The sequence below is a fragment of the Typopeltis vanoorti genome, chromosome 4 (assembly GCF_054136105.1).
Source record: "Typopeltis vanoorti isolate ZY-2024b chromosome 4, IOZ_Tvanoo_1.0, whole genome shotgun sequence".
NCBI classification, from domain to species: Eukaryota; Metazoa; Arthropoda; class Arachnida; order Uropygi; family Thelyphonidae; genus Typopeltis; species Typopeltis vanoorti.
Window position 1 is genome coordinate 50835976 of NC_143552.1, and position 22512 is coordinate 50858487.

General features: G+C 35.8%; 1 protein-coding gene across 2 annotated transcripts in view; it reads right to left on the reverse strand.

The window, feature by feature from the left end:
• Nucleotides 1–22512, reverse strand: part of mbc (dedicator of cytokinesis protein myoblast city) — a 643249-nt gene that overhangs the window by 513210 nt on the left and 107527 nt on the right. For both annotated transcript variants that reach the window (XM_090391142.1, XM_090391141.1), the window contains exon 7: nucleotides 810–936. In XM_090391142.1, coding sequence (XP_090247268.1) covers nucleotides 810–936 — 127 coding nt within the window. The remainder of the gene's footprint in view (nucleotides 1–809; nucleotides 937–22512) is intronic.

The window sequence follows — 22512 nt, forward strand, 5'->3', positions numbered from 1 at the left end:
TTGGGGAATTTGGATTACACACATGGATTACAGTCATGATGTATTCATGACTGTAATCCATGTGTGTTCACAGGGCTGGTTTGCCTTTTCTGAGGGAGTGACGAAAAACCCGAGTTTCCGAGTAAAAAAAATCCCCTACATCTGTGTGAGACCTGCTAACTCACTTTTAGTCAAAAGAGACCAGATAAAGGTTCATCACACCACTGACGGGAATCGAACCGAGGTCTTTCTGACCAAAGGGCTTCGACTATACTGACTGAGATACGGAGGGTTCTTGAATGAATTGTCCCTGGCATAATTTAGACCTACTTGTTAATAAAACACTGTAATAACATGTCAGTTGAGATTAAAATACGGCATGCAAAAACACCAACTGTCATGTAACTACCATTCCACGACACCCAGTGCATCACTGGGTGTCATGGAATGTCATGGGAAGAAGTTAATGGGCAAATAAAGTACTCTTGGAAATTCAGGTAATGACAATAAAGTTCTTAGGATCCAAATTTCTGAGAAATCTTTTAGAGGAAATACTTTCTTCTCCAAATGTAGCAGATCTTCTCACCATCAAATATACTGTCCTTATAAATTTACTATAGTGAGTGTCTACTGTATATACCTTTGATTATGAGCAATTTAATTAATACAATATTAAAAGATTCACACTGGGCTGTGTCTCACAGATAGAATGTTCAATACATGCAAGAAACATGAATGTGATAAGGACCTACTGCAAAACAGAACTATTATTTGAATTCTATTCATTCTTCAAGATTATTTATAAGGAAGAAAATAAAAAAAGAGCTTACACTAGCCATCTGTTTTATCCTCTGAGTCGCTTCTTCATGAGCTCGATAAAGATCAATAGCACTTGTAACATCTGGATTTAAAATGTTGCCATGATCATCTCTAACAACTAAATCTAAACCAAGAATTCTAAAAAAAAACAAAAAAAAGAAGAAGTAATTTATATAATAAATATTTTCATATTCTTAAAACAAAGTAATAAAAAATAAAAACTCAATACTCAATTCAAATTAGTTTAAATAAATTTAATTTTACTATTATTGATGTTAACAAATACTGTATGAAGAACGACTACTTTAATAGTGAACTTCAGAGTCGTAGTAACATATACTTCAGTGTTAATGATAAGATAACTGAGCCAGATGAAATGTGACAGTTACTTTCTTTCTAACAAAATGATACTTTCCATGTGAAGATAGTGGAATTGGCAGATCCTATGTGGCCACAAGTTCAAGAATGTTCACTAAGATCAGTTTGCATTTAATACTTGGAAATGACAGACAGCCCAAAAGTAGAGGATGCTTTCTTCCCTAGGCACCTCAACTTTCTTCTTGGATTAGCTACTGTCTACCTTTTTTTAATATCAAACCAATGCTAATAAAGGCCATGAGCCACACTGATTATGTCTGTTAACAGTCCACATATTCTGAACAGTCTGTTTGCATATTAGAGAGTAACCTCAGTTTCTAGAAGGGAAAAATTTTGCCCCCTTCACATGAGACTAGCTAATTCAGTGAAAAAGCCTTTATAAAGGTACCTCATTTTTCTCAGATGGAAAATAGATGGCAGTAGTAGTCTAGTTCAACTATACTGATTGGTGCAATGATTTTTCTCATGAGCACAGCACAAAAAGTTCAGAATAATGGCTATTATAGATGCACATACAAAGCAAAGAGTAGTGACTGAATTCTTTACTGCAGAAGATGTGAGGCCAATGGAAATTTGTGCCTATCTGAAAAATATGTATGTATAGAAACAATACTGTTGATGTGTGAGCATAATTAAATGCTGAGTCAGACAAAGGCCTCAAAGCAGCCAGCCAGAAATACAATGATCCTCCAAAAAGGAGGATCATTGTATCACAATGCAGCTGGTATCAGAACATCAGTGATGATGATGACCATGATTAATGACCTTAGCTACAACAAAGTTTGTGAATGGAGATTCCCAAAAATGCTGAGCAACAAATACAAAGAAAAACCCAGAAAGCCACCTGTACAACACTTCTCCAACAGTATGATAATGAGGAAGGGGGGGGGGGGATTTCCTGTTATGAATAGTCACAAGTGAAGAAACATAGTTTCACCATCATATAAACAGACAGCCAATGGAATGCATTATCTCAATGCCCCAGCACAATAAGAAATTCAAAAGAGAGCCTTCTGTGAGCAAAGACTGGTCTTGCTTGTGAACTATTTTAGCAAAGAGAGGTATTGCAATCAATTATCAATTCAGAATGGTAATTCAGAGTTTGGCCTGCAGGAAACATAAATGAGGTCCTCCATGATAATGTCCAATATTACATCAGTTTGTGCATAAGGGATGCAACTACAACATTTAGCTGGATTATTCTTTCTTATTCTGTCCAAAGCCCATGTACTGCACCACCCATTTGGACTTCTGAAGGTTGTCAGAAGTTCAAATAGGTGGTGTGATGATGAGCTGAAACAAGCTGTTCTCAAAGATCTCTGACACTGGAGTAAATACTTTTATAGAGTTGGCATACAGCAATCTAACTCAGTGATGTCAAAAGTGTAATTACTATTATAATGCCCCTCATATTATGAAATAGGCCTCAATACACGTATAATATGTAAATAGTAAATGTAAACCAGCTGTATGGAAGTGCTTTCAACTCTCATTATAGATTCCTTGTAGGGTAAACAGGAATACTTGTGTAGAGGCTTAAGTGCTGTGAGGACATTATGTTGGAGGTTTAATGGATTTTTTACAACACTCAAAAAGAATTAAAATAGAATTTAATACTTCCTATATTTCGTCCTAGTCACTAGGACATCTACGGGGATTACAAAAACAATTAATGTAACATGCACACAAAAACTTAAAATACTAAACCCAACCACGTGGGTGACACTAAAGTCCTATCTAGGTGGAGCGCCCTTTAAGGGCAGTAGTAGGTGGCCTGGAATGTAAGGTGGGACCTCTGGTGATGAGTGTTTCCCAAATCTTCGGAAGCTTAATGCAACCGTATTTATTAAGATTTGGTTGGTTTTTGAGAGCTGCTGCTGCTGCTTCTAAAAATGAGCCATAGACTCAGCCCCACTCAAACCTTCTATCTGGCTAAGATATGTAGATGATGTGTTCTCTATTTGGCCTCATGGCCCAGACACGTTAGACTCCTTCCTCAGTCATCTCAATAGCCTACATCCAAGAATCCAGTTTACTATGGAAAAGGAAAAGAACAATTGTTTACCCTTCCTAGACACCTTAGTTGCATGCCTGCCTAATGATACACTTGCCTTCACTGTATACAGAAAACCCACACACACAGGCAGATACATTCACAAACTCTCCCACCACCACCCCTCACAACAATATGGCATCATGAAAACTCTTACCAAGAGAGCCCACAATCTTTGTTCCAGTGGAACCGCCCTCACTACTGAGCTTAACCACATACACAGAACTTTCCTCTCCAATGGCTACAGCGAACACAGTATCAAAAAAATAATCAATTCCTACCCCATTCCCCGTCCCTCTCGTCAACAAGATTTTAAAAATGCCATCACCATACCCTACCTCCGAGGCACTTCGGAAAAAACAGCCAAGATACTAAAAAAGTATAACCTACACATAGCATATAAGCCCTACCGCAAACTTGCTACTCTTATCCGTTCTACGAAAGATCAGTTCCCTCCTCTCTCTCTGCCTGGAATTTACAAAGTACCCTGTTCCTGTAAGCTTGCGTACTTTGGACAGACAGGCAGATCAGCATCCATCCGCCTGGAAGAACACAAGTCATACATCGTTAAACACAACTATGGCCATTCAGGCTTGGTTGACCATGTTTTGGACACCACCACAGAGTATCATGGAAGAAAACCACCATGCTTCACCACAGCAAATTCAAGAAAGAGAGACTTTTCTTAGAAGCAGCAGCAGCTCTCAAAACCAACCAAATCTTAATAAATACGGTTGCATTAAGCTTCCGAAGATTTGGGAAACACTCATCACCAGAGGTCCCACCTTACATTCCAGGCCACCTACTGCCACCCTTAGAGGGCGCTCCACCTAGATAGGACTTTAGTGTCGCCCACGTGGTTGGGCTTAGTATTGTAAGTTTTGTGTGCATGTTACATTAATTGTTTTTGTAATCCCCGTAGATGTCCTAGTGACTAGGACAAAATATAGGAAGTATTAAATTCTATTTTAATTCTTTTTCAGTGTTGTAAAAAATCAATTAAACCTCCAACATAAAGTAAACAGGAATAGTTTGTTAGAAAATTGCAAAGCAATGTACAAATGGCATTCAGGTAAGGATTTCAATTGTTTGATATAGTGAATGAGTTTGTTATAAACAGCATAATGCTATAGTAAGACTTGAACATAAGAGAATATGTTTTTATAACTTTATCAACATTAAATTCCTGACCTTCAAAGGGGTGTACTGTGATAGTACTGCATGACAAGTTTATATCATTAGCTTCCTATTAAAAATTTTTCTCCAAATTAGTCTGTTATCTGCAGAACCTCAATACTGTCAGATATTATATTATATTTCAGCCTTTTAAGGCACTTCGTACTCTCTGGTCTTCCTCTTGGTCTTTTTCCTGCCTTCCTGCCAAACAATACTTGTTTTGCTATCCTTTCATTTCCTATTCTGCTAAAGTGACCATACCACCTGAGTTTAGCTCTGCTAATACATTCCTAAATACTAATGTTAGGTTCTTTCCTGATATCCTCAATTTTTAATATGATACTACACAATATATACATGAAAACACAAAATAAAAGTCGTATTTATTAAATATACTGCCATATATTTCAGTCTGAAATTAACCAAGATTAACTATTAACTATTAAGACTAAGAATGATATTTTATAAATACATAAGGTCTTAAGAAACCAACTGGATACGACATCTATCTGATGATCTGTTGATTATGACATTATAAATTATATACATACACATATACATATATATGCAATATTGGTATATCAAATATCATGATAATTTAATATCATGCGGCTCGTTCTAGTTTGAATAAATCAACTGTTTGCATTCTATCTCAAACAACTATTTTTTAAGTCACTGATGATGGTCTGTTAATTTCAGACTGAAATATATGGCAGTATATTTAATTAATAATACTTTTACCTTGTGTTCTCATGCATATATTGTAAAGAATTATGGACCAGTTTCTCTAAAAACAAGAATAATATGATACTGCTATTGATGCCATCTGCTCACGACCATATTTTTTCTCCAAACATTCAAATCTCCAGTCTTTGATGTTGCCAGCCTCGTATTTTGACTAAATTCTCTTCTGTTCCATAAAAGAGAAAAATTTGCTTTGTTTAGTCTATTATCTATTTCCATATTTAATTTGCTATTGTCACTAAAAATTATGTCTGAAGATCTGAAATTTTTGACTTGTTCTATAAGATCTCCATTCAGTTGAAGTTTTCCCTTTTCCTACCTATTTTATAGTTTTAGTCTTCCTATTACTGATTTTCATGCCCTATTTCTTAGAGTACTTATTAAATTTAGTTAGGGAATCATGCAAACTTGTACTGGATTTCTTTGGGAATATATATCATATGCATAAAGAGTTGTCTCCAATTTTAGTATCAGGTTTAATGCTTCCAAATGTGATCCATATAGATGACAAACAACAGTAGTGTAAGTGTGTACCCTTGTCGCACACCAGATTTTAAATGAAACTATCTTTCTTTATCTCCTAATCTAACTGCTGACTTATAACTTAAATATTGACTGTATGTTGAACAAGCTTTTATTATTATTATCATTACATGACACCTCCATGGAGTCCAAAGACTCCACGAGGGAGGGCGCCTATTCTACAACTCGCTGTCTCCACCACTTAATCCACCAACTGCAACAAACCATAACTACACCAACGTCATCTATCACCCACCACCATCACTAGTATTTTCACAGACAATCACAAACATCCATACCACGGTGGAATTCGAATCCGCAGCCTTTTGGATGAAGAGTCGATACGCTAACCACTCGACCAACCAGACCGGCTCTTGCACTTTTCCAAATCTACAAAACTTAAATACAGATCTTTATTACATTCTCATGAGTTTTCAAACATTTATCTTAAAGTGAAAATTTTATCCCAATAATTGCTATTTTGTATAAATCCAGCTTGTTATACTCAAAGTTTCTCTTCAACAATTTTTCTCAGCCTATTCACAAGTATGCTTGCAAAAATCTTAAGTGGTGCACTCAGTAGGAAAATTCCTCTGCAATTCACACAATTAGTTGTATTTCCCTTTTTACAGATTGGTACCATGATAGCTCTACTCCAATCATCTGGAATTATGCATTGCAGCCATAATAAAAAAACTGATGATTTTTTTTACTGCTACTATGATGTACTCCTGATTTCATTCCTGTTGAATATTTTCTGCTACTATTCTGTCACTTATTTCTTCTAACAGTCTTTCAAAATAATTACTGTAAACATCTAGGATATCTTCAGTTTTCATCTCCCTTTCTCATCTGATTTCTTTTACAATAATTTTATCCATTTTTAAGCTTATTCAATAGCATCCAGAACCTTTTGCTAACTTTCTAATATTTACGTTTTGTTGAAGTACTTTTATAAGTTACGATGCATTCCTATATTTTCTCTATAGTCTCTCAGAACACATACCGACTTGTTTGTTAGAAGCTTTCTTCTTTTCGTTAATTAGCTCTTTAACTTCCTGAGTCTGCCATGGAATTCTGATTTTTCTATTCTTGCGACAACTTCTTCACATACCTCTCTCTCTGGCTGAATCAATTAATTAATCAATTCTTCAGTCTGAAACTGAGTTTATAAGCTTTGATCAAATTCCTTCATTTTACCTCCAATAAGATTAGTACAGTAACCCCCCCCCATGACTTACGTAATACGCGACTTACGTAAATTCGCAGTTACGTAATAAATCTCAAAAATGTACTAGCACATATGAACGTGTTTGTGGCTTTTGCGTCTTTGACATCCATTGCAGTATTTGCAGTATATTCACACCAAATGTAACGAATAGCAACAGGCAGTGATAGGTTACCAGTAAATGCCGAGAGCAGCAGGGGGCAAGTGCGCAAAAACTATAACATTCAAACTGAAACCTGCCAATAAGCAATAAGGACTCCGTAAACAATTCCTCCTTTCCTCGACCCGTCAGTAATCCAAGTCTCACGCAGTTAGTTTAGTCACTTGTTTATCACTGTTAGTGTTCGTTGTTTATTTACCCTTAAAATGGATTCAAAAAACAAAACCGAATGCGCTGGTAATAAATTTAAAAAACAAAGGTCTGCAATTACTTTAGAAGAAAAGTTGAAAATAATTGGTATGTATGAAGATGGGAAAATTATATCAACAATAGCTCGGAATATAAATCGACCTATTTCGATAGTGAAAGATAAGTTCACATTTTTCATACTTTTATAGTTTATATCCGATTAAATACTGCTGCATGATGTTTCATTTATAAAATAATACTGTGTAAATAATATACATATCTGTATATATACATACATATAATAATAATAAATAATGCAGTTTCTTACAAAGTTACACTTAAGCTATTTACAAATTCGACTTACGTAAAATTCAAGTTACATAAAGGTTTGCGGAATGCATTACTTACGTAACTCGGGGGGTTACTGTACACTAAATTTTAGATGCTCAACTTCCTATTCACTTCCTATTTTAAATCCATATTATTATGTTTAGTATTCATTTCCTAATCTGTTGTTTAGATCTTTAACAAGGATCAGCTTTTTCTTTATGTCAAATGCCTTCACCAATGTGCAAGAAAGCTTATGCAACATGCAGTGCTAGCCATTTATCATATATTTAAAATTATAAAGTGGCCACTTAATTGTCAAAGCTAGATAACTGGGATGAGACCTTCACATAGCCTTTTAAGGAAATGCAGAGAAACCAAGTAGAGTTCTGATGTAATGTCCAGTCCTTACCTTCTCCTGGTACATGCTGTTAGTAGTTATCTAACTGCAGTCTAAATGAATGAGGATAGAACGATTTGGGAATTTAGCAAGCTAAAGGTTCGATTTTACATATATCCCTACCTCAAAATTAAAAAGCATCTTAAATTTCCTCCCTTTCCAGCAAAGCAGCATATATTCCCAAATTATCAGTTGTCACCTTTATCAAGTCTTTTCAACTGAAAGCGAGTCAGCCAGTTTCATATGGAGGGGAAGCAGGGTTTTTCTATGGAAAATACAAAAATGTGTTCTTAGACAAAATGTATTAGATTTCTATTGGTGGTTTGCCTGCTTTCTGGGATGAAAAACCATGCTTCCTCTCGGTATGAATCGGCTGACTCGCTTTCAGTTGAAAAGACTTGATAAAGGTTCTTTGCATTCTAGATAGGATTTGAATACAGGTCTTTCCAACCAAAATGCATTGTCAAAACTGGGTAAGCTACAGAGGTTCTATGTATTATGACTGGGCCTTGACAGACATAAATAATAAAAAAAAAAAAGAAAAAAGAAAGAACATCGTAAATTCACCCAGAGAAATAATACATATTTTTCTTCTTATTATTATTATCTGTTTTTTCGTTGTAGTACAAAGAAGAAATCAGTGCACATTTGAAAAATAAATTTACTGCTAGTTTAGATACATGGCATGAAGTAGCTATATTTTTACTACTGTTTTGCGCTAAAATGTATGAGCATGTTCTCCAAGTGATTTAAGTTTGGAACAATTGTCTTGTGAATGGTTTTCAAAATAAATTATCTGAAATATCGGCAGGTTTGAATAGCTGGGTAATCCTACCAAAAAAAGGAAAAAAAGTTAAACAATATGTAACACATATGAATTTTTTTTAAAAAAATCAAATCCTTTTTTTCCAAGCTAACTGTATCAATAATTTATAATTTTTCAAAAATAAAAGTGAAACTGTGATTATTATAAATTAACAAATTATTTTGACATAAATACTGTATCAACCAGTAAAAGAAATATCAGCATTTCTGTTTAGGATGTCTGCTACTAATCAACAATAGAAAACAAAACAAGACATTTCTCGTGTGAAGTTGTTATCTAGTATTTCTAATATGATAACTAATATTTAAGGAATTGACAGCGTATACTAGAAATATAAATTAAATAAACTTTAATATATACTTTCCGATATTTTGGCAAACGTCACGTTGTCATCTTCTTGGGAACTTAATACAAAGACACGTGCACACAAGTACTAATAACAGCAAATGAGACTGAAGCTAGGAAGCTAACGTTTTCCTAAAGTCCTGATGGTGCCCCCTGGCGGGCTATATTGGTAGTTCTTGGCCTTTGGGCTGAAGTTTTTCTGATAAAAGTTTCCCAAATTTGGGGCAGTCTCATGCATCCAAATTTGTTGAGGTTTGGCATGTTCCTAAGGGCCGAGGCTGATTCCATGAATAGTCTTTCATACTTGAACTTGCTGCGGTGTATTACTGTGGCTTTCTTCCATCTTATTCTGTGGCGAGTATCCAGAGCGTGTTCTGTAAGCCCAGAGTGGCTGTACTGGTGAAATCGGATGTAATCCTTGTGTTCTGAGATTCTGATATTTGCTGTCCTGCCTGTTTGGCCAAAGTAGGACAATTTACAGCTGCAAGGGACCTGGTATACACCAGGTAGGTCTAGGGGAAGTGGTTGGTCTTTAGTGGAGTGGATAAGGGATGCTAGTTTTTTCTGTGGTCTGTAACAAGTGGTCAAGTCATGTTTTTTTAAGATTTTATTGATTTTTCCCAAGGTGCCTCGGATGTAGGGAATGGTGATGGATTTAGAGTAATCTTTTTTGTGAAGGAGAGGGGGTGGTGGGTTGTGGATAACTGGGTTAAGTATTTTTTGGATTTTTTGGAAGGGATAGCCATTGGCTGAGAAAGTGTCACAGATGTGATTTAGTTCAGTGGTTAGGGCTTGATCATTTGAACAGTTTATTTTTACCCTGTTGAATAATGTCTTAATAACTCCATATTGTTGTGAGGGGGGGTGATGGGATTGTTGGTGAATGTATCTGCCTGTATGGGTGGGTTTTCTATAAACTGAGAAAACCAAGGTTCCATCAGGTTGGCGGGTGACTAGTGTGTCTAGGAAGGGGAGGTTATTGTTTTCTTCTTTTTCCAGGGTGAACTTGATTCTAGGGTGTTGGTTGTTGAAGTGTGTTAGGAAGGAGAGGAGTGAATCCGGGCCATGTGGCCAAATAGCGAAAATATCATCAACGTAGCGAAGCCATATGGTAGGTTTTTGTGGAGCTGAGTTTAAGGCTTTCTCTTCAAACGTCTCCATGAAGAAGTTGGCCAAGGGTGGGGAAAGTGGTGAGCCCATGGCTGTCCCCTCTATCTGTTTGTAGAATTTTTCCTGCCAAACGAAATAGCCTGAGTTCATTGTAAACTGAAATAGGGCTGAGATATCGGGAAGAAATTTAGCTTGGATTAGCTCTAAGGTTTCTTTGAGGGGGACATTCGTGAATAGGGAGGAGACATCAAAACTGACCATTATGTCATTATGTTGGAGTGTAAGGTTTTCTATACTGGCTTTGAAGTGGGCTGAGTTTTTTATGTGTGATGGTGTGTTGCCAGTGCTTTGGCTAAATGCTTGGCTAGTTTGTAAATGGGGGAATCAATGCCATCCACTATGGGACGTAATGGCACATTTTCTTTGTGTATTTTTGGGAGCCCATATATGCAGGGGGGGGGGGGGGTCTAGAGTTATAGGGTTTTAGTCTGTTGGCAATCTCCACAGGCCAAGAAGTGACCTTCTTAAGGAGCCTATGGAGTTTTCTAATTTGTGAGTTGGTGGGATTGTAATCAATGGGGAGGTAAGTGGAACGATCTAATAGTAAAGCCTTGAGCTTACCTGTGTAGTCTTTAAGATTGAGTACCACCGTGGCGTTCCCCTTATCCGATTTGGTGATCACTATTTCTTTGTTTCTCTTCAATTCTTGTAGTGACTTGTATTCACTAATGGATATGTTGGATTTTGGAGGTTTTGCTTTATTGAGAACACAGGCTACATCCAATCTGATATCGTTGGCGATGTGGTTTGGAAGTTGGCGTATCCCGCGTTCAATTTGGATCATTAATTCCTCGGCCGGTAATTTCTTAGGAGCAATGGCGAAGTTGTGACCACGTGACAAAGCGTTGAGTGCTTCAGGCTTCAAGGTAGCTCAAGAAAGGTTAATCAGTTATCATGTTTAACCAGCGTATAAGCCTCTCAACAAGAATAATGATCATCCATGGAGATTCCTTCGCACGCAAGGCACGCATTACGGCAAACTGAAGCTGAAGTTATCCAGACAACTTAACCTTCTGGCATTCCTAAAACGCTGCCGAGATAATCAAGTCATCCTGACCTGATTATCCCAGCAGCGTTTATATGTCGATGTCATCAGAAGTGCAATGAAAAAATTACTTTGGATGAAAGAGAAGCTGCCATGGAGGCATTTGATAATTTAGACAGTCAATTTTTTGATACTGTGTTCAATAAATAAAAAAAAAAAAAAAAAAAATCAGTTCCTCCCCCATTCCGCGTCCTTCTCGTCAACAAGATTATAAAAATGCCATCACCATACCCAACATCTGTGGCACTTCGGAAAAAATAGCCAAGATACTAAAAAAGTACAACCTACACACAGCATATAAGCCCTACCGCAAACTTGCTGCCCTTATCCGTTCTACGAAAAATCATCTCCCCCCTCTCTCTCTCTCTGCCTGGAGTTTACAAAGTACCCTGTTCCTGTAAGCTGGCGTACTTTGGACAGACAAGCAGATCAGCATCCATCCACCTGGAGGAACATAAGACTTACATTGTTAAACACAACTATGGCCATTCAGGCTTGGCTGACCATGTTTTGGACACCACCCATAGTGTATCATGGAAGAAAACTGCCATGCTCCACCACAGCAAATTCAAGAAAGAGAGACTTTTCTTAGAAGCAGCAGCAGCTCTCGGAAACCAACCAAATCTTAATAAATACGGTTGCATTAAGCTTCCGAAGATTTGGGAAACACCAGAGGTCCCACCTTACATTCCAGGCCACCTACTATCGCCCTTAGAGGGCACTCCACCTAGATAAGACTCTAGTGTCACCCACGTGGTTGGGCTTAGTATTGTAAGTTTTTGTGTGCATGTTACATTAATTGTTTTTGTAATCTCCGTAGATGTCCCAGTGACTAGGACGAAATATAGGAAGTATTAAATTCAATTTTAATTCTTTTTGAGTGTTATAAAAAATCCATTAAGCCTCCAACATGATGTCCTCACAGAACTTAAGCCTCTACACACGAATTAGACAGTTAACTTGTGCAAAATATTCTTTTAAGAGGTTGTATTAAAGTTAATGAAATAAAAAGAAGGCGCCTGAAGGATAACAGTAAAATGCCAAGATCATGTTCTTTCATATATTATTTTCGAAATAGCCAAAAAAATTATACTTATGTTTGCAAAACATATTTTAAGGATACTTATCAGATAAAGGGAGTGCTTAAGGGCCAAAGCTGTATAAAAGAGAGACCTCCACATAGCCTTTAAAGGAATGTGGAGAACCGACCAGGGCTTCTGACCTAATGTCCAATCCTCACCTTCTCATGGTGCACCCTGTTGGGTATCTACTTGGATACTGACCGTACGAGGATGGGCTGGCAATTTGGGATTTAGCCGACCAAATTGTATTCTTATTGGTTAAACCAAAATAAAAAATGATGGTACGACATGACAAAATTTCATGCCGGCTGGGACGTCCCCTGGTTAAACAAGGCTCCCCCGTTATTTTCGCCAGGAAACCAAGGGTGAACAGCGAAAAGTCAGCTACTGGTACAAATCTGAAAACATCCCCCAACTCAACATCACCAGAGTTAAAGATCGGTACTATCAACATAAGAAGCCTGAATGGCAAAGAAATGGAGCTAGCTGAGGAATTAGATAAGTACCAGATCGACATAATATGGATGACTAAAACAAAAAAGACAAAAACTGGTGAGATCTTTCTGAGCAATAAATACAAAATGTTATATTCAGGCAATGACAATCAAGGAAAAGAAGGAGTAGCCATAGTATTCAACGCAAAATACGAGGCTAATCTTCTTGAATAGCAGTCAGTCTCAAGTAGAGTAATGTGGGCAAATATGAGAATGGGGAACTGGACAATGAGACTTATTTGTGCCTATGGTCCCACAGAAGGTTCTACTAAGGTAGAAGTGGAGGAATTTTTTGAGGCTTTAGAAAAAGCAACTGACACAATGAAAAAGGAAACGTTGGTCCTTATTGAGGATCTAAATAGCAGAGTAGGAAATGATTGTCAGACATACAAAAATATATTGGGAAAATTCGGAGAAAAGAACAAAGCTAATAATAATGGCAAATATTTGTTGGATTTCTGCTCAGGACATGGACTGGTTATTACTAACACCATGTTCCAACATAAAAATGTGCACAAATTCACATGGAGAGAGGAGGCAAGAAATAAGAAAAGTGTCACTGACGATGTTATTGTTGATAGTGATGTTTTCTCCCTTGTGCAGGACACCAGAGTGTACAGAGGATTTGAAATTGGAAGCGATCACTATTTAGTCTTGAGCTGGATAAAATTCAATTTCATATTGAAAAGAATAACATGTAAGAAAGTTTTAAACCGAATAAAAGTTGAGTAGCTCTCAGATGTGAACTGTAGACTAAAATGCACAAAGATTATTGAAGAAAAAATGAAAGAGTTTGAGAACAAGAACCTTGGAGATTCAGTGGCAAGCATTGAAGAAAACCCTGATTGATTCAGCCAGAGAGGCATGTGGTGAGATTCTCTGCAAGGATAGAAAAATCAGAACTCCATGGTGGACACAGCAAGTTAAAAAGGCAGTGAAGGAAAAGAAGAAAGCATATTAAAAGTTCCTGTGAAATAAGTTAACTTGGCTCTTAGAGAATACAGAGACAAATGTAAGAAAGCTAAACACGGTGTAAAACTAGCTAAACAAAAGTCATGGGAGGACTTTGGCAAGAACATAGAAAATAAATATCAAGAAGGTGGGAAGATATTCTGGAGGTTGTTGAAGAAGCTTAGAAATGGAGGAAAGAGTGCTGTAAAAGGAGTTAGAGATGAAAAAGATGACATGAAAACGGGAGAAAAAGATATCCTTGAAGTATGGAATAATTACTTCGAGAAATTGCTAAATGAAACAAGCAGTGATAGCACAGTGGTAAAAAAAACACACCACAGGCATACAGTCATGAATACATATCCATACTTGAAGTAGAAAAGCCAAAGGCTTAAAATGTGGAAAGGCAGCAGATGCAAATGATATTCGACCAGAAATGCTGAAGTATGGTGGTATAAGTCTTACAGTGGCTGCACTGCATAGTTCAGAAAGCATGGACAGAGGGACGAATTCCTGATGATTGGAGTAGAGCTCTCATAGTACCCATATATAAAAAGGGAAATAAAACTGAATGTGAGAATTACAGAGGTATTTCCCTACTGGGTGTTCCTGGCAAGATCTATGCAAGTATACTTGAGAAACGGTTTAGAAGAACTGTGGAAGAAAAGCTTGGTAAAGAACAAGCTGGATTCAGGCCAAATAGAGGCTGTCAGGATCAGATTTTCAATTTACGACAGATAGTCGAGAAAGCATGGGAACAAAACAAAGATCTGTATTTAAGTTTTGTCAATTTGGAAAAGGCATATGACAAGGTGCCAAGAGAGAAGCTATTCAATACGCTACAGTTATATGGTGTCAATGGGGCATTATATCAAGCAGTACTTAGTCTTTATTTGAGTTGTAAGTCAGCAGTTAGAATTGAAGGAAGTACAGGAAGATGATTTAATGTTAAATCTGGTGTGAGACAAGGATGTACATTATCCCCTCTGTTATTCATTATCTATATGGATCACATTATGAAGGAAAGTGGTATTAAACATGATATCAAAATTGGAGATGTTTATGTCAGCTCTTTGCTTTATGCGAATGATGTTATACTTCTAAATAAATCCGCTACAAGTCTGCAAGATTCTCTGACTAAATTGAATAGCTGTTGTAATAGATATGGTATGAAGGTCAGCAATAAAAAGACAAAGACAATGAAAATAGGCAGAATCATTGAAAATGTCAACTGTGTTGTGAATGGAGAACCTGTGGAACAAGTAAAACATTTCAGCTACTTAGGCACGATTTTTAGTGAAGATGGTAAATTAAATATAGAAATAGACAACAGAAACAGTAAAGCTGGACAGCAAAGCTGGTATGGTGGGAAGTCAATTGAATAAATTCATATGGAATAAGAGAGAAATTAGTCAGTACACTAAATTAGCTGTATACAAGACAGTGTTCAAACCAGTTTTAACTTATAGATCTGAGAGCTGGGTCAGAAGTAAAACACTTGACCAAAGACTAGAGACCACAGATATGAGAGTCCTGAGAAAGATTATAGGCGTGAACAGATGCCATCAATGGCAATATCATATTAAAAACGAGGATATTAGGAAAGAACTTTACATTGTCAACATCGAGGAATGCGTTAGCGGAGCTAATCTCAGATGGTATGGTCACTTAAATAGAATGGGCGAAGAAAGATTAGCAAAAACAAGTGTTCTCTGCCAGGTTGGCAACAAAACGACCCAGAGGAAGACCAAGATATAGGCAGATTGATACGGTACAAAGTGCCTGAGACGATAGAAACATAAGATCTGATAATGTTGGAGTCTTGACAAGTAACAGACTGGTTTGGAGGAAAATTGTAAATAGGAAGTTAGTAATGATGTAATTTTTTTCAAGTAGTACTATCATATCCTGTACACCCCTTGCGGGTACATGGCAGGAATTTGATGATGATGATGATCAGATAAATGACGGACGACTATACGACTGTTGTTGTAAAGAACAAGTTTCATCTTTGATTGATTGTCGCAGTCGCCATGTTCCAGGCAATAAAATCGATGACACACGTTATAAAACATATAGACTCATTTCTCGTCTACACTAGTCACTACACAAGAGCTCACAATCCAAGACGAAAATATTTAAATCCAGGCCTAAATATTAAGAAAACGAATGAACTGTACATCGCGTAATGTGAAGATGAAGATATAGTACTGGTGAAAGAAAAATATTACTACAAGGTATTCTCCACTAAATTTAATTTACATTTCTAGCAACCGTCTAAAGATACATGCCAAACTTGTGATTCTTTGCAAATTAAAAATTCAGTCTTCCTGTAGTGAGGAAATTCAGATGGCAAAACTTGAAAAGGATGCTCACAAGAGGCTGAACAGGCTCGTAGTCCTGCTCAAATGGCTGCAGATGGAATGGTAGCATCCGAAGAAATTTTTGTATTTTCTTTCGACTCAGAAAAAGCTTTAGCCTTTCCTAAACTTACTACATCGGTAGTTTATTATAAGCGAAATTTATATGTTTATAATTTCGGTTGTCACAATTTTAATAAAAACATAAGCACATGTTCGTTTGGTCAAAAACTGAAGGGTCTCGTGGGTCTCAGGAAATTTCATCATGCCTAATAAAGTATATAAAGACTTATGCTAAAAATTATGAAAAAATAATAACCTATTCAGATTCGTGTACCAGACAAAATAGAAATATCAAAACTGTCTTAAGTTTATTGAAATTGGTTCAAAGTACAGAAATAAGAGCTGAGTCAATTGAAATGAAATTTTTGGTAAGTGGACATAGTTATTTGCCTAATGATTCAAATTTTGCCATTATTGAGTCACATGCGAAAAAAATTCAAAACATTTTTTCACCAGATGATTGGCACAATATAATCAAAACCAGTAAAAAGAAAGCACCATTTAATGTGGTTCAAATGACTCATCAGGATTTTTTCTCAACAAATCCTTTAGAAAATTCTATCATTAACAGAAAAGTAACAGTTACAGGGTTACCAGTAAATTGGCTTAAAATGCACTGGATAAAATTAGAAAGGTTGAAACCCCACGTCATACAATTCAAATATGACTTTAACGAAGATTCAGAATTTCATGCCATTAACCCATTAACATACAAAGACGTCTGTTACACGTCTTTAGTTTATTGCACCAAAATTGATTTTGACATATCGCAGACATTACGAAGTTCGCATCAATTTCAAATGAATTTAGAGCCAACTTTAAAAATAATTTATATGTCAAAAGGTTAACATATAAGAAAATCTGTAGCAGGTAGACCACTAGGTCTGAAAAATGTAGATCAGCCTTTGTTATATCCTACAGGTAGAACTGTGACAAGGGAAAAGAGGAAAGATATGATGGACCTATTGAAATTCATTCCTCCTATTAAACATGATTATTATAAAAACTTAAGAATAAATCGACATGACGGGACCTCAAATACAGCTGACGAAGAAGACATCATTTATGTTGCTGATGAATCAATTTAAACAAACTAATAATAAGAATAATTGTAACAGTAACAGAAGTTATTATTCATTTTTGCAAAAAATCTTTAATAAAAAATGTAAATTTATAATGAAGTTTTTCTGTAATAAAAAAATAATTTGAAGACTGAATTTGATGTTATTACTTTTTTTTCACTTGTCAAATCAATTAACTCCCTCAGTCACGCAAAAATTGTAATAATAATAACGATTACTCCAAGGATATTCTATCTTATACATTTTATATGTCGTTAGATAAAAGCTACATCTGCAATAATACATTCTACAATGTTTATTTGAATTTATATTTTAAAAGGAATTTTAAAAAACAATGTATATTATTTTATCACTTTTCTCCACTTTTAGTTTTATGGAGTTAATCGATTTGGCAAGTGAGCAGTTCATTTATTTCAATAAACGTTATTTAAAAAAAAAATACATATAAATATTTAATATAATGATTTTTAATGCAATCATCTGAAAATTGTGCAAAAATAATTTCTGCAATAATGTCAATAAAATGAAATCACATGTATTGGCTCTATTTTCATTTTTTTGAAGAATAAAAGACAAATTTATGACTACTAAATAAATTCATTGCAAGTTCATTTCAGGATTGATTATTCATTTTCACATATGTGAAATTTGTTTTTATTTTTTGGAAGAGACACAATAAATATATTGTACAACAAAAAATTCAAATATCTAAGGAGACATTAAAAGAAATTCCAGGTAACACAGTATATTTTAAGTCAAGTGACACAAAGATTGCTCTCTCATAGTTAATCCACTAATGGCTCCATAACTGCTATTAAGAGATTAATGGCAGAGGAGGGTAATTGCAGGATAAACATGCCAATGATGTTTTGATTCATTAAAAATGATAAGGTGGTCTGACTATTTCATCCAGCTTGGACAGTAGGGAGATTAACGCCATGCTCAGCCAATTTGTCAACTTTGCGAGATGAAAAATCTGTTTCAAAGATGCATTATTGGAAGGGCCATTAACCAGACTGTTTTTTTTTAAAATTATTTTGACCATTATTAAAGTCTCAACAATGGGAGCATAAATGTACACTGACATGTATAATGCATAGCATTATACATGCCTGAAAGGATGTGTGTTTTGCAGTTTGGGATACAAGGGCAATTAATATGAAGTCATTAGCCACCTCTATATACAGGAAGCCTAGTCGGGATGTTCTTCACGTGCTAACTTTGTTTGCTTACACTTGAATAAAGATTAAAACAAGAATATAAGTTGTTGGCAAATTTAATTAAATTTGCAATCAATGAAACCACTTTCTACTACCTGATTTAGTGTAGTTTATTATTAACTTTGTTATATGCAATTTCCCTCCAAACTACAATAGTGAACAAATTAATCCGGCTGAATTTTTGCCAAATTTTTTGGTTTTGGTTTCGGTCACTGTTTTGGTTGAGCTGCATGTTTTATGCATTTTAATAGTGTAAACAAGTTGTCATTCATTTTATAGCTACACATATTCATTTTGTGTAGCTATAAAATGGAGATACAATGTAGAATGGAAGCTAGAGTAGATAATATTCAACCAAAGACGCTCTAATATAAGAGTATAAAAGTTTTACAGTGGCTACACTGTATAATTCAGAAAAGACATCTGTAAGAAAGCATTCAAAAAAATGTACTCTTTCTCAGAATATATCCATGACTCAAAGATAAATTGCCAATGAATGTGGTGTTGGTTTGGTTACTGTTAATGCGATTTTTTAAAGAGGTTTAGAGAGGTACCTTTTCTCCTGACAGGAGAAAAAAAAAAAAAAAAAGGAAAACTACACTTATTCAAGATTCTTTATTAGTTAGGAAAAGCTAAATGAATCCAAGATTGGCTGCTGGAGACAAACAGAGACTTGGCAGCTAGTGGGATAATGTTTCTGACATGACAGTCCATCAAAGATCGTTGGAAGCAGGGAGGGCATACAGACAAAAAAAAAAAAAAAAAAACTGTTGCCCAAGGATAGGCAGAAAAAGAGGGCGAAACTCCAGTGGGCAAAACTGTACAAAGACGGGAAGACTGGACTGTTGAGAAGTGGAAGAAAAAGGTCGTATTCTCAGATGAGAGCCATTTCTTGAATATGGAGAGCGAATATAAATAAACAAGCTCCTAAGCACCCAGATTAAAAGTTGTTCTGGGGTTGTTTCACACATGATGGTCCAGAATCACTTGTGTCAACTGGAAAAATTTTAATATCTTGCAAAAGTTTTTTTTTTTTATTTTTTTTTATTATTATTATTTTTTTAATGTGAGCATTTGGATTAATCCTCACCAGAGGCTGTTATTTTTGCCAGCAAAGGTTGGTCGATTGGTAGAGCCTCTGCTACTAATGGCTCATGAAAAAAGTTAAGTAAGTTTGAGTGCAGTTAGTAGGTGGAAGGGAATCAATCGTTCAATGCTGTTGGCAAACTCTCCCTCGATGAGTCTTTGGACTCCCTGGAGGTGTCACATAATAATAATTTGTTCGCTACTGTACTGATAAGTTTCAGAATTCCAATATTGTCAGACCTGATGTTTCAGCCATCTAAGGTATTTTTAACTGCATCAATCCACCTAGATCTCTGTCTTCCTCTGAATCTTTTCCCTGCTATCTTGGCATCATGCCTGTTTTTCTTGGTCCTCCCATTCCATTTAAGTGACCACATCTCCTTTAAATTGCTTTATTTCTAACAAAACTCTCAGGTCTGTTAAGTTAAAATTGAACACTTATGAGTAGCAGGGAGCTTTTTTAACTAGTCGTTGAACAGTACCTTAGAAATAATCAAAACCTACTAGTTTTCCAAACCCCCTATATATTTTGAAAGTACCATCAGGGCTTTTTTTTTTATTTAATGAGAGGGATGAAGAAAGCAGGAGATGTTAAAAATCTAAATAAATCATTAGAAGAAAAAAAAGAATTCAACACAAATTAAATAGGACTATAGTGACACATGGGATATATCTGAGAGATTGACAATTTATGGACTGCAGATGCTAGCACACAGGAGAAAGAAGGATGAAATGATAGAGATCTACAAACTTTTTAAAGGGTCATAAACTAATACTGTAGTATCAAACAAATTTTTAACTCACTGATCTGAGATTTAGGTTAGAAATAAACAACTCAATCAAAGACCATATATATCAGTTCTGAGAAAAATTAAGGAATGAAATGAAGCCATTAAGGATGAAATTGTATTAAAAATAAAGATATTAAACAGAAACTTGACAGGATTAGTGAGCAGAGCTAATTAAGTTGGTACAATCACTTAAACATAATGGGAGGAAGGTTAGAAAAATATAAATGTTTGATGTCAGGATGGCAAGAATTGTTAAGTTGTTAGACAGGTTGGCAAGGACTTAGATTTGGAATTTAGTTGATAATAGCAGTATACTCTATGATGGTCAGCATGGGTTTAGTATAGGGAGATCATGTTTTAGTAATCTACTTATGTACTACAACAAGGTGATGAATTCATTTATTAAGAGAGAGATGCATATGTAATGGTATACTTGGATTTTTCAAAGACCTTTGATAGATTGCCACATGGTAAGGCGGTAACTAAATTGAAATAAATGGGGTTGGATAAGAATTAGTAAGTCAGATAAGTGATGGCTAACAGACTGGTATCATCAAGTCATCTATGGGGGAGGGGAGTGGTATCTGAAAAGAGGAAAATCAATAGCAGAGTGCCACACGGTCCATTATTGTTTAACTTGTATGTTAATGATATTAAAACAGGCTTAACTGGTGATATGCAGTTGTTTGCTAATGATGCAAAGTTAGGAAAAACAATGAGGAGGAAGCAGATTCTGTGGCTTTGCAAGATCTCAATAGACAAGGATGGAATGCAGAGTATACAATTAATGGAGAAATTATGAAGGAAGTAGAGGGAAATGAGAGATCTAGACGTGATGGTGGAGAGAGGCTTGAAGTTTATGGGTCACACTGTTAAAAATGTATGAACATTACAATGGATTATGGCAATGAAGAGGAGGGCCTTGACATGTAGAAGCAAAGATGTTATGATTGCTTTTTATACAGCCTTGATCAAGCTGAACTACTATGCACAGATTTGTTCACCTGGTTTTTCAAGGGGATGACAATATATTAGAGAGGGTTCACAGAATGTTCACTAAGTTGGTTGTAGGTCAATGACATGTGGGATATGAGGACAATCTAAGGGAACAAAATTTGCAGACCCTTGTGAATAGGAGGAGGAGGAGAGGGGAATATAATTGAGATGTATAAGTTGGTGATGAGTTGTTACTAGATTAATGTGGAGAAGATTTTTCAGAGTAGAGGGGGAGACAAGGGCAGAACAAGAGGCAATCCCAAAGAAATCTCTATAAGGAGGGTGTAAAAAAAGGAGCGAGGAGCAGGTTCTTTGCATGGAGAGTGATTGATGAATGGAATTAGAGAGGGTTCACAGAATGTTCACTAAGTTGGTTGTAGGTCAATGGCATGTGAGATATGAAGACAATCGAAGGGAACACAACTTGCAGAGACTTGTGAATAGGAGGAGGAGGAGGAGGAAGAGGAGAGGGGGAATATAAATGAGATGTATAAGCCTGAAAATGTGGTGAGCGCACAAATTATGAACCAGTTTAGAGTTCAATGATCTGTTTGTATGAACTTCGAGCTGAGTCTTCTGACTCCGTGGTGGACTGATGTGAATAAAACGACCCAGATATGACCAAGATACAGGTGAATTGATACAGTTGGTGGTGCCTTAGAACAGTGTTTCTTAACATGCAATCTGCAGCCCACAGTGGGCCACATGGTTCTCCTTGGACAGTGAGAGAATTTTATTAGTAAATAAATATATATATTTTTTATCTTAGTTCATAAATATTAGGATACAGTTCAGAATATGGTATAGTAAAAATCCTTTTAATTAAAAAAACGTTCTTTCACATAATTTGCTTATTTTCAAAATAATAATATGCATAATAAGTTTATCATGCTGTATATCTCAACATGCAAATGAACATAAAATTAGACACTGCATCACCACAATAATGAAAAATTATTGTGCTGAAAAATACTCCATCCTATCCTATTGTAATTTCTCAGACTTCACTTTCCTCTGAAAAATATT